The sequence below is a fragment of the Pygocentrus nattereri genome, chromosome 17 (genome assembly GCF_015220715.1).
Source record: "Pygocentrus nattereri isolate fPygNat1 chromosome 17, fPygNat1.pri, whole genome shotgun sequence".
Taxonomy (NCBI): domain Eukaryota; kingdom Metazoa; phylum Chordata; class Actinopteri; order Characiformes; family Serrasalmidae; genus Pygocentrus; species Pygocentrus nattereri.
In genome coordinates, this window is record NC_051227.1 from 39,639,865 (window position 1) to 39,656,190 (window position 16,326).

The 16,326-nt window shown below is 43.9% G+C and overlaps 1 protein-coding gene across 10 annotated transcripts in view; it reads left to right on the plus strand.

The window, feature by feature from the left end:
- The first annotated feature begins 1,890 nt into the window (after positions 1–1,890).
- synrg (synergin, gamma) overlaps positions 1,891–16,326 on the plus strand; it is a 54,558-nt gene continuing 40,122 nt past the window's right edge. For 6 of the 10 annotated variants that reach the window (XM_017724211.2, XM_017724214.2, XM_017724215.2 and 3 more), the window contains exons 1-7: positions 1,891–1,970; positions 7,857–7,897; positions 8,863–8,987; positions 9,897–10,024; positions 10,103–10,208; positions 10,969–11,080; positions 12,526–12,801. In XM_017724211.2, the coding sequence (XP_017579700.1) occupies positions 1,936–1,970; positions 7,857–7,897; positions 8,863–8,987; positions 9,897–10,024; positions 10,103–10,208; positions 10,969–11,080; positions 12,526–12,801 (823 nt within the window). In that variant the 5' untranslated portion in view covers positions 1,891–1,935. The remainder of the gene's footprint in view (positions 1,971–7,856; positions 7,898–8,862; positions 8,988–9,896; positions 10,025–10,102; positions 10,209–10,968; positions 11,081–12,525; positions 12,802–16,326) is intronic. The other 4 variants (XM_037546840.1, XM_017724218.2, XM_017724219.2 and 1 more) reach the window with 1 other exon arrangement.

Genomic DNA, 16,326 nt, shown 5'->3' on the forward strand with positions numbered 1-16,326 from the left:
GTGTTAAAACAAGACGTGGGTGTAAAGAGAGAAACCCTCATTATTATTACTATTATTAATCAGCTTCTTTACATTTAAATTTTTATGTATTGCTAAGACTGTTGCTGAATAAACACCACTAGAGCTATTAGGATTAATACTGATGGCCTGGCTTTCTGATGGGACTTGGCTTGATGGTTACCATGAGAGACCTCTAGTTTTCTGACAGAACACCTTTAGATCCCATTAGGAAACCATCAAAATTAGATCATTTACACTGAGAAATCAGCCCATCAGGAAAACATTGAATACCTTTAGTGAGCAGCTGAAAAAAACCCCAGAAAAAACAGTTTTAATGGTCTAATTTTTCAGCAGAGATGCTTGCTTGGTTTTTTTTATGCCCATTCCTGAGAAGAATCACGTCTATTTACAGCCTCTACACCCGCGGCTTCGCCCAATGACAGCTGGGATAGGCTCCAGCACCCCCGCGACCCAGAAGGAGAAGCGGCTTAGAAGGTGTGTGTGTGTGTGTGTGTGTGTGTGTGTGTTCCTTACTCCTCAGTAAGGAAAGCAGCTATTGGCTGTCCTAAAAGTCACCAGAAGTCACCGGATGACGTCATCGCCTACTTTGCATAATGGTCAATTAGCGCGTATTTGAAGCTGTAGAATACAGGAATAGCGCTGCGGGGGAGAAGAAAGTGAGTTAAAACACCCGGAATATGTCAGAACTACAGATGTGACTCTGAGTAAAGGAACTTCTGTTGATTCTTTTTTCTTTTTTTTTTTGCCTTTGAAATAAGCCGCCACTTCTCAAAATAACCTCGTGACTTTAATGCTTTGTCTAGACCCACATTACATAAATCACATTTCCGTAAATTACATGAATCGATTTTGTCCTGTGTTGTTAAATGTTAGCACATCTAGTTTAATCAGAAGGCTGCTGTGGGGGGCGGAGCTGCTGCTCTACGCTCCGCCCTCCTCCTTTATCCGGGCTTGGGGCGGCAAAGTGACCTTCAAAGGGACGCTTTGGCAGAATTTTAGTTTTTGTTTTCTTAGTTTTTTTTTCTATTATTTTATATATGTATTTTTTTTATATTTACACCCCGCTCTGTAAACAGGGGGCGGGGTCAGCGGCGGCTGTGGGCATGCGCAGTTCATGTGCGGGCGTGGCCGTGGAGCGGCGTGGGTCTGCTCTGACCGCTGCTCGCTGAGGACAGTGACCGAAGAGCATGTGCGTTCACCTCAGAGTCTCCAAAAGCCTCTAATAACACCAGAAAAAGTCGCTAGATGGGTCGGAAAAGCCGCTAAGTTGGCAACACTGATGCTATCAGGATTTCTTCATCATTACGGGGCGGGTCCTCAGTGAGGCGTAGTGCATGCTGGGAATTGTAGTGAACACAAAAACTAATTCTGTCAAACTGTTAAAGCGCCAGTCGCCCTGCAGTGCTGCGCTACACGACACTGCCCAACCTGACGGATCTCAAACGCTGCTTTTAGGCAGAAGAGGCCCTTTAAACTCGTTGAAAAATGATATTTGTCGCTGTGCCAAACGAATTACTTAAGCGTTTCTCCTCGTAGCTGCACGTTTTTGTTTGAGCTAGGTTAACTGTGCCAGGTTGTTTGACAGAAATGAAAACCAATTGCGTTTTTTTTTCTGAAATATAAACATCTACGCTTCATAAAGCCGCGCTGAAAAAATCCATTCACACAAAGCCAGAATGACCAAACTAAACCAAATGCTACAGACGCGGCTTTGGGCTTATTGTCATTTTTAATCGGGCGATATTGGGGGAAATAAATCGCCTAAAATCGCATAAAATACACATACAAGCCAACTAAGACGCAGAAGCGAAACAAACGAACAAAAAAAAATTAAATAAATAAATAAAAATAAAAACATCCACAGGTGACACCGGAAGTTTGCGCGGGTGACGTCACTCCGCAGAGCAGTGTAAGATGGCGCTCCGGCCCGGATCAGGGGGAGGCGGCAGGTACGGAAAACCGTCCGTTCACGCGCGTTTGTCTTTGGTCGGTTTGTGTCTCGCGTGCATTTCCACTGTTGGAGCTCGTGCCCGTCAAAGCGCGGGGTTGTCTGCTCGCGTTGTGGTCAGACGCGCACTTTTCCCCCGCGGCTCTGTCCGCGCTCGCTGGCTAGCCCGTTAGCCGCTTTAGCTTCCTGTCAGTTTGCCGCTGCCGCTCGAGCTCGGCGCCGCCGGGCGGACCGGCTAACGGGCGGGCGGGCGGTGCTGTTCGGCTTCAGCCCGTCCAGCCGCCGCTGACCGCTCTGTTTACATCTGCGTGTATTTTAAAGCCGGAGCCCCGCTTTGTGCTTTCGGCGCGCTCGTCTATGAACATTAGCGGCGAGTTCGTGCGTTTTACCGCGGGTTCTGCCCGGTTCGCGTTTCCCCGTTCCACCTTAAATGGGGTAAGATAAGATAAGATAAGATAAGACGAGATGATCCTTTATTAGTCCCACAGCGGGGAAATTCACAGTATTACAGCAGTAGCAGAGTAACAGGAGTAAGACACTCAGTAATAGAAACGGGAAGCAGTATAAACATTATAAATAATAAAAATTAAAGCTAAATCTCGACTATTTACAACAAAGGATAATAATAAAGTAAGAGTTGCATAAAATCTGTATTGTACTTAGGAACATATTGCACAATGAAAAATATTTGCATTCTGAATATAAGTGTATATTGTATGTATGTGTGTGTGTGTGTATTGTGTGTGTGTATTGTGTGTGTGTATATTGTGTGTGTATTGTATGTGTGTTCATTGTGTGTGTGTGTGTGTGTATTGTATGTGTGTGTGTGTGTGTGTGTGGTCTACTGGGAGCAGTGCTGGTTGAACAGTCTCACAGCAGCAGGAAGGAAGGACCTGTGATGGCGCTCCCTCACACACTTGGGGTGGAGGAGCCGGTCACGTCACTGAAGGAGCTGAAGGGGTTACTACTGCGTTTAAGGTGTAGCGGGAAAACTAAAAAAAGGAGCTGAGTAGCCGCTCCGCTCGTTACTCGGATAGCCAGGACTGTAACGTTAACCAAGCTGAGTGCGTCGTGTTGTATAGGAGGGCCGGAGCTGAGCGAGTCGTTTGGGACGAGCACCTGGACGCTCCTGTTTTTCGCCGTCCGGTGAGGGTGTGGAAAAGGCCGGGCTGGACTGCAACCTGACCGTAGCCGCTTCAGACCCTCAAACAGCCTATACAGTTAAAGCTAATCTGAGGTCTTAGTTTCCTGAATGTATGTATGTGCCTTGACTCCCAGCCGTCATCGTTTCCTTGGCAAAGAGGCTTTTGTTGACCGCCACCTGCCTTGGACCAGCTGCCCACCCTACCCTGATGTTCTCATAGACTCCCAGCTATTCCTACTACTAATATTACTGCTATTAATATTAGTAGTCTAATAACTCTGTAGGTAGTCTGACCAGAGGAGGACGGGTCCCCCCTGGTGAGCCTGGTTCCTCCCAAGGTTTCTTCCTCAGCTCTGAGGGAGGTTCTCCTTGCCACTGGCGCCCCTCCGGTGCCCAGTTTGGGTTGGTCAGATGTTGCGGTGTGTCCAGTGCATAGGAACACACACCTCAAAACGTGTGAAGAGTCATTTTGACTTGAATCACTACCACCAAAAACCCCAGACCTATACATCTTTATTGTCTTCATTATCTGGCAGTTGTGCCACTGTGGGCGCGTTAATATTCACGTGCTGAGGCTAGAGTAGTATTTGCGCGTGCTGGATTTGTTAGACCGAGGTCTGTGTCTCTCAGAACAGTCCAGTCTCATCATTTATTTAGCTGCAGTACTTTGGCCTTTGGTGAATGGCTTAAATAATGAATGTCCGGCTCCACACGCCGCAGCTCAAGGTAATTCTGATACAGGTGGTGAAACTGGATGACGGCGGTGCTCAAGAACCCTCTTGCCCGGGTTGTGCAGCCCGCCAGCACAGGAAGAAATTCAGCTAGTTATGTGTCCGATATGTATTTGCATTCACTGCGGTGTATTTTTTTTCTCTTCCGTCTGGAAACACAGCATTACAGATGGATGCTGTCGAGAGTTTATGGCCAATATGATTATAAAAACTCGTCCCGACTGCAGCGGTGCAGTAATTTAACAAGGCAGATGAATTCATCTGTTCCCGACTGCATGCAATTATTTATGGTTCATAAAATTGATTTTAGGTCACATAAAAACACTGTCAGTGTGATTGCCTCCTTAAGTGGCCAGGACCAGAATTCACCAGGATTTTATGAATTTTGTCATATGAGTGGACCAGTAGTGCCCTGCTGCAGGTAAACCCTCAGCTGATCCAGCAAAAGCATGTCAAGAGTAGAACCGAGCATGTTGGGTTCTAAACTCTTCAGGAGTGTAATTTCTTGGGAACGGTGAGAAATATCTGGGCTGTGACATCCCTTCACTTTAGAGCCCTGCCAGCTGCGTTCCCGTACACTGTGCTGCTTTATAATGTGCAGAAATGTGTGCATCATACCGAAGTCGAGGAACAGTTCCTTCCCGCTGCCTTGCAGTGTTTCCAGTGTGCTCCGTGGTCCCTGAGGAGGGATAATGTTCTAGAGGCAGAGCGGCAGCAGGCCAGCTGGTGCTCCTGTGGCAGGTGATGCAGGTTGGAAGTTGAATCTGACAGGTTGTGACACGTTGCACAGCAAGAAGGGAAATCAGCCTTAGCAAGCAGGCCATGGCTGAATTAATCAAGTGAGACCAAACCCAGCTCGCTGGCCATTAGATAGAGCCTGTCTGCTGGCAGTAGCATCGACGGACCGCCCAGCATGCCGTCCTCCGTCAGTGATTCATAAGTGACAAAAAGAAAAATATTAATTATCACTGATCAGAAATCAGCTGCTGAATTGCCAAGTGCAACTGTGATTTTAAGCAAAGCCCTTAAAAGGGAATTCTGCCCATTTCTCTAAATTTCTCCCAAATTAAATCATTAATATGTACACAAAATCGTTCAGAGTGCTTTGGTCTGAGATGCGCGGTTCTGCAGGAACTTACCGAGTCAGAGTTGTTCACAGCAGTAGTGATGGGAACCAGACGTCTGGACATCTTCTCTCCTCCTGTTGGCCGTTCTGCCAACAACGTCATGATATTTCTTGTTAGACATCCACAGCAAGCAGCACAACAAGTTCTGTATTGCTAGATTAATGGTGTTCTCTTTGTTTACGTTGTGCGTTGTCAGTTTTTTTACCAGCCGCATGGCTCTGTATTGAAGGCCGTGGCTTTCTTTGTGAACAGACTCCGTGTTGAGTGTTATAAACTTTTTATAAATGTTATAAATTTATTCTACTTTTATTCTCCTGTATATTATCACTGATTTAAGCCATGAAAAGCTTTTTAAAACATATATATTTAATGTTATTTAAAGCTAAATCTGTTGATGCCTCCTATATATGTGTGTGTGTGTGTGTGTGTGTGTGTGTGTGTATACACACACTCACCATATGCGCACATACTCATACTTTAGGCCTGTAGAGGTGGTCAAGACGACTTGCTGAAGTGCAGACCGAGCATCAGAACGGGGAAGAAAGGGGATTTAAGGGGCTTTGAACGTGGCGTGGTTGTTGGTGCCAGACGGGCTGGTCTGAGTATTTCAGAAACTGCTGGTCTGCTGGGATTTTCACACACAACCATCTCTAGGGTTTACAGAGAACGGTCAGAGAAAGAGGAAATATCCAGTGAGCGGTCAGTCGTGTGGACGAAAACGCCTTGTTGATGTGAGAGGTCAGAGGAGAACGGGCAGACTGGTTCCAGATGATAGAAAGGCAGCAGGAACTCAAATAACCAACCAGAATCTCTGAGGAACGTTTCTAACACCTTGTTGAAAGTCTGACAAGAAGAATTAAGACAGTTCTGAAGGCAAAAGGGGGTCCAGCCTTTTACTAGCGGTGTACCTAATAAAGTGGCCGGTGTGTGTGTGTGTGTCTACATGTTTTTTTTTTTTTTAAAGTGGTCAGTGGGCCAATACGTACATTTCCAAGTTTCTCAAATACTTGGAATATTTTTTTCACAACAGCTCAGAAGTGAAGTTCGGCTTTCGTGTGTTGACTCCCCTGCCTCCCCTGCCTCTCCTGCCTCTTCTGCCCCTCAACGTCACAGCAGATTTCTTTTCCGTGTTAATCTGCAGGCTTAATCCAATGTTATGTTCCACTGTAGTGATACAGGCTCAGAGAGCTCCATAAAGCCATAAATCTGAGGGTGGACAGATGCATGGTGGAGCTGCTTGAGGGCAGCGGCTGTCTAACAGTCTGCCGGAGAGCTGTAGTTTCCTCGGAGAAGACCGCATTCTCACCGACAGCACGGTGGAAGAAAGACGGAGACCTGAATCCAGACAGAACCAAATTGCTTGAACTTTCTCGAGCACCATTGCGTGGCTGACCTGCTGCTGAAAGTTGTCCCGTTTACGCTGCTCTTACTTGGTAGTTAAATAAAATGACCGCATCGCTTCTATACAGTGTAGATTTTGAGCCCGTCATTGTGGTCATCCAGAATCAGGCCTCATCAGGGAAAGGATCGTTCCATACCAGAGGTCAGGGCCCGTGAAAGGTTAGGTCCAGACAACAGTACTGGGCTGGGTTTCACAAAAGCCTCTTAAGCACACAGATTATTCTTAAGGGGTAGAGCGAGCGTGACACTGTGCCCGTTCTGTACCAGTGACGATGTGGGCACCAAAACACTGAAGGTAAACAGTTTCCATCAGGGAGAACCGAGTGGCTCTGAAATCACTTTTTACACACAAGCAAAGTTTCAGTTTCAGATTTATTTACAACTTAGTTCCAAGTTTAAGTTGAATAAAAACTGGCTTTAAACTCAGGATCACAGATGAGCTCCTTTACTATGTTGATCTATAGGCGTCTGTTCATAAACATAAACCAGCCCAAACTCATTTACTATAAAATGAAACGGTGTTTGTAGAAATTCAGAAAAAAGCCGCGTCAGTCTCGACTGCATATGTGGACATATTTCTATATTGTGCTCTATTTACACAAAGTTAGGTTAGTTCATCATTTATGTTGAACAGGCTCTCCCAAAGTTTTACGCTGCTGCGCTGACGTTGAACCGCGTGCTGCACTGGGTCGGTATGACCAACAGGTCAAAACCAGCTCTAAACAAAGTGACCGCTGGGCCCTGATTGGTGCTCTGGCTTTGCGCTTTTGACATGTTACGTTTTTATACACAGAAACCAAAAGGAACGACAGATTTCTCAAAATGTAGGAGGAAAAAGTCGGATATTAGACTCTGAAATGTAGTGGAGTGAAAGGAAAAAGTCGCCCAGAACGGAGAAACTTCAGTACAGATACACCAAAAATACTAAAGTACAGAAACTAATTACAGTTACTCAGTTACTCAGTTACTGTCCACCACTGGTGAACATGCAGCGCTGGTTGCTCTGTTGGAGTAACAGCCGTGATTATGTTGGCTTTGATTACGTTTTGTTATTTGGGGTAACCAAAAATTGATTTTGATCGCAGACAAATATAATTGATCATGTCGACCTGTATTTTGTTCCAGGTATGAAATATGCGTAAGAATCAGTCCAAACCTTTCACACACAGGGTATTTCTGTCATTTGCAGAAATATTCCTGCCTTTCTTGCTTCCTAGAGTTGAGAATTCGGAGCTGACTGTGATCGTGGCGTATTGTGGCGAAGTGACTGATTTTTTTACGGACGAGTTGTTTTGTGGTGTTTAGACAGGTGTGCTATATGATCAGTTTCTGTTGAATTGGCTCTAATTAGTTATTGCCATCTTCTGAATGAAGAGAGTCTTGAGGGGTCATAACATGTTTGCATTATAATATAGCAAAGTGTGATGGAGGTGTGAAATCGTGCACTAACCTGTACACTAATTTCATCTGTCTTGTCTTTACAGTTTTATGTACCCTGTTGGAGGGGGACTTGGACCACCACAAGGTAAGAAGCTGATATGTTGGTGATATGCTATATTGATTTTTTATATATATATATATATATATATTAAACAAACACAGGCCAGTCTTTCTGTGTAGGCCTCACACAGTTAGTGTATATACAATAAATTGCATATACTAATAAAAATTAACAATTGAATTGTCTTTTTTTCCCTCATTGTATTAAGCCGTTAAAGTAGAAGCCCAAAGTGGCCAGGTCAGTTAGTTAACCATTTTGCTTCCTAGCGGTCAGTACTTGGTCCCTCCAAGCTGACGACATGCACAGCGATCAGCTCAATTAGTCACAGTTATGTAATCATGTCAGTTTTTGTGTATATGCTTTTCAGCGTTGTGTTAGAACTGCATTCTGTAAGCAAACAATTTTCTTCCCTTGAACTGGGTAAGACACTAATTGATGATTTTCCATCATGACAAGTCTTGTTGCTAAAATTAGCTCGGAGAACTTCACAGGCTAAAAATCAGACCATCGCTGTATCCTGCATAAAAATCCGGAAAGCCTTCTGTATCTCGGCGGTTCTCATTCCCGCTCTCTTTTGCTCGTTGGTATATTGCGTGATTTTGAGAGATCGCTTTGCGTTGGGCTCTGATAAGGTCACTGCTTTGAACATGCGTGTAATTGAGGCAGGACTGACATCTGCATAAGCTTATTTTTATATATTTCCTCGTACTTTCGCAGGTCAGTGGACACTGTTTTTACGCTGTTGTGGCTCTTGGTGATTAGATGTGTTTATCAGCTCTTGTAGGACCGGTTAATCAAATCTGTGTTGAGAGTGTGTGGATGTTGTGTAGGAGTGCTTTTTGTCACAGCGCCTGCCTCTGCTGTTCTCACCCCGACGCCAGATAAACGTATTAAAAGTTCAGTATAATGACCTCATTTTTGTTTATGATTTGAATGGAACACCATCAAACGAATTATTCTGCCTGTTGTGAAATTGTTTTGGCTGACAGGAATGATGCCCATGCAGCAGCAGCAGCAGGGCTTCCCCATGGTCCCGGTCATGCAGCCCAACATGCAGGGGATGATGGGAATGAATTTCGGCGCGCAGATGCCTCCCGGTGCCATGCCCATGCAGGTCGGCTGATAAAGATAAATAGAGTTTTAATTATCCAGTACAACATTTAACTGATCCAAAGTGTTTACATTGTCCTCTATGGCAGTATTTTTGTGTACCTTGACTCGTTTTTTATATCGGTGATTTAATATCAGATCTTAGCTGACTTAGACCATTAGACCAAAAGTTTAAACACACCCAGTTAAGTGTTTGTTCGCCGAGTTTAACATTGTATAGTTGCCTGACGTGGTGGTTACCTTGAGTAAAAAGAGTTTATTTACACTTTCCAGTGATGGCTGTTGTTTAAGCAGCCTTGAAGCTGCACTATGTAAGATGTTTTTTTGTTAAAATTGATTTTAGTCGTGCTAAAATATGGTGTTGCTGAAAAAAAAAGTCACACTGAAAAAAATTATTTAAAAGTTCTAAATTCAAGTTTTTACTCCATTCTCTTCGAAAACTCTTAACACTTATAATCCTCAAAGTCATTCACTCGAGGGGGGTGGGGTGGGGGGTGGGGGGTTGTTGTTCTTCCACACATTGCATTCACTTCCATACTTCTACCTGAGAGGTCTCCGGATTCACATATCTTACATAGTGCAGCTTTAAACATCAAGCTTGCTTTTAGGTAATAAATAAATAATTGACACTTCTGCCAATTGTCAATATTGGCAGAGGTAATTTCAATACAGTATGTAAGGACAGGGATGATTGTCAATGATAGCCAATAATATTGATCAAGTTCTGCTTATGACCGTGATTACCTCATCACACCTATATACCTTGCATTTTTTCCCATTAGCCTTGTGCTCAGTGTTTCAGAGGGGCAGCTTGATTGCACTGCCAGTGTTTTTTGTCAGGTGCAGATTAATAGTTATTGCAGTTTAGTGATTAACGTAATTCCACTGCTTCCTGCTTTGCCTCTGCGTGCAGGGCGGGATGGCCATGGGAATGCCGGCTCCAGGCATGCAGTTCATGGGTCAGCCTCAGTTTATGGGTATGAGGGCCCCAGGACCACAGTACCCTGCTGACCTGCAGAAACAGATTGCAGAGGAGCAACAGTGAGTGTCTTTGCTCTTGCCCTGCAGGGATGGGCTGCATATCTGTGCTTCTCCCTCATTGCATGTGTGTGTTTGCAGAAAGCGGTTGGAGCAGCAGCAGCGGATGCTTGAGGAAGACAGAAAAAGGAGGCAGTTTGAGGAGCAGAAGCAGAAGCTGCGTCTCCTGAGCAGCGTCAAACCGAAAGTGAGCTTTTAAATCCCTTCTACTGTTACACCCAACGTCCTGGAGAAATCCGACTCCACAGCTCCATTAGATTAGGATTGCTTAGGAAATGGTTCAGTTCATCATGACATCTCAAAATTTAAAAATTCCTGATAGCCTTTTATTTCCGCTAAAGAATAAGTGCATTCTTTGCTGTTATAATGTGAAATAATCTTTAAATTATATTTTATTTAATTATTTATTTTCAAATTCAAATCAGTTTTATCCACTTATCAGGCCCACTGTTCTCATTCCTTTAGTTAAAGGTCCTATATTGTGGGGGGAAACCCATTTTTATTGAATTTTTTTTTTATTATTATATAAATATACAAATTTCTTTTTTTTTTTTTAAACTAAGTTTGTTATTGTATGTTAAAGAAATGTACCATTCACATGGACCATATGTAGAAAATAAGCTGCAAAAATAACTCTTTTTGTGATACCATGAAAACCAACGCGTTTGCATACCCGCCAATTCAGTCTGCTGCAGTTTATCCCTGCTCATTCATGCTGAAGTTGTAGTTTCAGCCTACACTGCTCTTTAAACGAGGCACAATACTTGACAGCTAATCCAAACAGAGATCGCTTACATGTCTCAGTCCTACACACATGGTAACAAAACGGCCTCATTTTAAAGGATTGAGAGGTTGGAAAATTGGCCCATGACACAAAAAGTAGGAAACGAGGCCTTTAATTATGACCTTTCTGACCAAAACTTTACAAGCTGCTTCTGTCTGCTCAGACTGGGGAGAAGAGTCGGGACGATGCATTAGAAGCCATCAAAGGGAACTTGGATGGGTTCAGCAGAGATGCCAAGATGCATCCCACTCCATCTTCACAGTCTAAGAAACCAGGTATGCTCCTGGCTTACCCTCTGTGTCATGTCTCCTGTCTTCTCTTGCTATCCCGTTTGTCATAAATATCAAGCACCTTTCAGAACTTTGTGAATAGTTTTGTGTGTCAATAGCACTGCTGTCATCATAAGTTCAATAAGACCCACAGACACGCAACGCACACAGTCGGGGACATAGAAGTCAATGTCTGTCACGCTGTTTACACTGGCTGTTGTTACTGACAGCGCAGAGTTCCTGGGCACAACAACAAGCATGTTGAAGAGAAGTCCTTGGCCATAATAGGATGTTCTTTATATGTTTCAGACACTGGATTTTCTCTTCTCTTGTATTTTCTATCCCCCCTGGCTCCCACACTGTCACTCCAGTGCATTGAACTCTTATTGTTTATTCACAGCAAAGAGCAAGTTCTGTTATGCCTTTTATTCTATTGTCACTTGCCTTTGTGCTCCCATTCCCATGCTTCACTATTTAAAGCTCACTGTATGCTGTGGCATCTACACCCATCCACTCCATTAAGTACACCTCCTTGTTTTGCACGATTTGTTTGTTAATTCAGCTCCGCTTACCTTATAGGGGCACTTTGTAGTTCTACAATTACAGACTGACCACTCACGGTTCACTCTGTTAGACACTCTCTGCATCGGGGCTCTCGAGTGGCGCAACCATCTAAGCGTTGGGCCAATCATTAGGAGATCGCGAGTTCGATCCCTGGTGATGCTACAGCCGTAGCCCAGAGTCCAAGAGAGCACAATTGGCCTCCTCTCTCTGGGTGGGTTGGATGTCCCCTCCTTCTCCCCTCGTCACTCGACGCGCTGCTAGTCCAAAGATGACGTGTGAGCGACAGTTTGAAAAGGTCTTGGTGGAAGCCTGTGCTTGCCTTCACCCTCCTAGCATTGATGGTACCGTGTGACTGGGGGAGTCTTAACGAGCAGGTGGAACTGGAAACGACTAAATTGGGGAGAAAATTGGGTAAAAAAAAAAAAACTAACCACATTGCAGATGGAAAGTCTAAGGCAATAGCTCATGTGTTCCTGCTCAGTTTGTGTCATCCTGTAGTCCACAGGACGCTGTTGGCTGGATATTTTTGGTTGGTGGGCTATTCTCAGTCCAGCAGCGACACTGAGAATAGGAGGTGCTTTTAAAAACTCCAGCAGAACTGCTCTGTCTGATCCTCCTCTGTGGTGGCCCTGTGGGTGGCAGTGTATTATGCACAGAAACAGATGGACTATAATCTGTAATTATAGAACTACTAAATGCACTTCTATGGTAAGTGGGGCTGGTAAAATGCACAATGTCTGGTAATAATTTTCATTATTATTATGTGTGTATATCTGGGGAATAATGGCCAGATTTTCTCTGTTTGATGCTGTAGTTCATGTCGTTCCATCACAGCCACAGTAACTCATGTTGTGTCTTTGTCATTATTTTCTTTTTTGTGTTTGCAGACTCATCGCCATCTCACTCCTCTGTCCCCCTTCAGTCACTCCCTCCTGCTTTTGCAGAGGATGATAATGAGTTTAGTGACTTTATGCAGGGGCCTATCGATGGCCCCTCCCTCTCTTTCCCCCCTTCTTCCCTCCCGTCATCTTCCTCTTCCTCAGCTGTCAGTAATTCACCCTTAAAGGTGGGCCCGGTCCCTCACACCCTCACCACCTCTCTGCCCCCCTCCACTGCCCCCCTACACTCTTCTGTCATCTCCAGCTCCCAATCTACATTCCAAGGTAACTCCTTTCTCACTGTCTGTCTGTTGTTTTTGTTCTTTCTCCATCGCTCAGATGTACTAGCAGTGTGCCTTTCATGTGTTTGGACCATGATTGATGCTTCAGGTGGCTGTAGCTGTGCCCGTACTGTGAGAATCTCGATTCAGTTTTCTCACCCCTTTGCACTGATATTCATGTTCTTATTCAAAAAAGATGGTTCTTTAGTAAAGGCAGTGGTTCTACAGCGCTGTGAAAAAGTATTTGCCCCTCACTCGATTTCTTCTGTTTTTCCTCATTTGTCATATTTGAGCGTTTTAGATTTTTTTCTGTATACAACAGAAAGACAATACGAGTAAACACAGAATGCAGCCTGTAAATGATCATTACACTAATTGGCGATAAAGATTTATTCCCCGACTATGTAACTTTTGAAAAAAGAAACTTAATTACTGCGCCACTCTTGGCAGTGACGACTGCAACCAGATGTTGTTGGTAACTTGTGATGAGTCTTTTACATCGCTGTGGAGGAATTCTGGCCCACTCTTCTTTGTTTTAAGAATTGTTTTAATTCGGGAACATTGGAGGGTTTTCAAGCATGAGCTACCCGTTTAAGGTCTTACCCCAACATCTCAATGGGATTCAAATCAGGACTTTGACTCGGCTGCTCCAGAATCTTGATTTTGTTTCTTTTGAGCCGTTCAGAGGTGGACTTGCTTATGTGCTTCGGATTACTGTCCTGTTGCATAACCCAGCTGTGCTTGAGCTTTAGGTAACAGGCTGATAGGTGGACCTTCTCCTTCATGATTGTCTGATAGAGAACAGAATTCATGGATCCGATAGTAATGACAATTCGTCCAGGTCCTGCAGAAGCAAAGCAGCCCTAGAGCATCACACTACCACCACCATGCTTGTCTGTTGCTATGGTGTTCTTACGGTGGAATGCAAGATGCAATGTGACCCGTGTCTTCTAAAAAGTTCCACCTTCACTCATCAGTCTTCAGAATATTATCCCAGAAGTCTTGGGGGTCATCTGGATGTCATTTGGCAAATGCAAGATGAGCCTTTGTGTTCTGTTTGGTCAGTAGTGGTTTGCGTCATTCTCCCTTGGATGCCATTTCTACCCAGCATCTTTTCTTTATTGTGAATCATGTACATTAACTGAGGCAAGTGAAGCCTGCAGTTCTTTAGATGTTCGTCTGTGCTCTTTTGTGACCTCCTGGCCAGTCAGTCCTGGGAAGGTTTATGGATCTGAGTTTTCTGCATTTGTGGATAATGGCTCTTTCCTGGAGTCCCAGAGCCGTTGCAGAGGCTTTGTAGCCACTTCCAGGCTGGTCTATTCCAATGAGTTTGTTTCACATATGTATTTGAATCTCTTTAGTACATTTAAGTGATGTTTAGATTCAACAGGTGTGGCAGTAACCGTGCCTGGTTGTCACAAGTGAAATTGAACCCAGTAGTCGGTAGAAATTCACTGATTGAGTTTAATTGCAAAGGGGGCAATTACTTTTTTTACATGAACAGCATTTCTCCCTAAAGTAATGAAATAATAAATTCAAAAGAGAGCGTTTGTGTTTACTTGGGTTGTGTTTGTCTAATATTAAATTGGTTTGATGATCTGAAACATTAGTGTGTGACAAACCTGCAAAAACACTCGAAGAACCGTTTTTCCTGCTTAAAATGCTTTAGTGAAATGTTTTTTCAGATTGAAATACAATGTGCTGTGTGTGGTTCTATATAGAACCTTTTTGAAAATGGTTCTACATAGCACCAAAATGATTCTTCTTGTTGCATGCTTCACATTACGAGAGTAGCAGAAACCGTTTTGGTGTTATATAGCATTGTATTTAAAAAGGTAGATCCGTATAGACCCATTATTCTAATCCTACTCAATCTGAACAACCATTTTACCCTATAAAGCTTTCACGGTTCTATATGGAATAATAATAATAATGAATTTTATTTGTAACACACTTTACATTTTAAGCAAATCTCAAAGTGCTAAGCAGTAGAAGCATTTTCTTTACTAAAGAACCCTTGAAGAACCATCCTTTTTTAAGAGTGAGTGGTTTACGGCATTTGGCTGAGGCTCTTATCCAGAGCGACTTACAATTTGATCGTTTTACACAAGTAGGTGAAGGTGGTGTTGGGAGTCTTGCCCAAGGACTCTTATTGGTGTAGTATAGGGTGTTTACCCAGGTGGGGATTGAACCCCAGTCTACAGCATAGAAGGCAGAGGTGTTAACCACTACACTAACCAACCACTACAGAGCCCAGGTATGATTTTGAAGCCTGAAGCCTCAACCTGTCACGATCACGTACCTGACCGGCTCAGGCCCGACTGGTACTGCTAAATTTGTATCCGGACTCAAACCCTTTTGCATGCACTAATGAATGGATTGTTGCAGACAGGCCAAATTGAGAATTTGACCAGCAGTGATGTCATGCTGAATATAGTAATACAACAATAGCATTCATTATCAACAGACCTCTAATTCGTCTTGGTTATCTAAAAATAATTTCCCCAGAAATCGGTTCCTTTAAATTGTCTTGCCGTCCATGTGCCCTCATTTGTACCCCTTAATATAGTTTAACCAAGTGCCTCAGTGGCTGGGAATGAAAGGCTTGTGAAGATGGTTTTGAGCTTTAACCATTTTGATCTCATTGCATCACGCTGCGACGGAATATATTGAATGGTAACACATTCTTACAATCATATTGTGTGTTAGTTGGTAATACACAGTGCTTGAGCCACATCTATATGGGAAAGCTGTGACTCGCTGGTCCCCATTCCACAGACACCATGCTGCGGGCTTTAATGAGCTATTGCACATCGTGGATAGGTTTCATGGCTACAAGCTAGCGATGACACTTTATCAACAGACGCAGAGCCGTACGCATTTGTGCGCTGTCCGAGTTGGGCCTGCTGAAGCCTGTCGCCCCCCCCACCCCCCTTGCCGATAAGGTGGTTAGTGCGAGTGGGGCTGAGGGATGGCTGACAGCAGGCAGCCTGCGTCTCAGTGCATCCCAGTGTGCTGGTGTCTGAAGCTCTGCTCCCCAGTTTTTGCTCCAGAGGCTGACAGGGAGATAACACGCTTACAAAGACATTTGTCTCCTGCTAGAGCTCACCACGTGTGCCACAGTCACAACAGCTCGGGCCGACAGCAGGAATCCTTTATAGATTTGCAGGTTGCTTGTTTCTCATCTGTACCATGCTAATTAAGTGATGCCGTAGGAGTTGTCTTTGTCTCTATGTACATGAAATGTAAACACTGCAGCTCACGTAACAGTACAGTTTGTTAGGTTTAAAGGAATTATTTAGTGAAAAATCTAATTCACACAGTCATACTGGTCTCCTTAGCCCTGTTGTAATCAATCACTGTGAGTTTGGTTCTTTGCCTGCCTGAGCTCGGAGGCAATTGTAGCTAACAAGAAATAGAAAACACAATAATTAGTTTTGTGCAAACTACGTCGCTCATCATACGTGCACACAATTTGAAATCGGATCTCTCATTTTTCACAACGTTGAAGTGCCACAAATTGGATTTT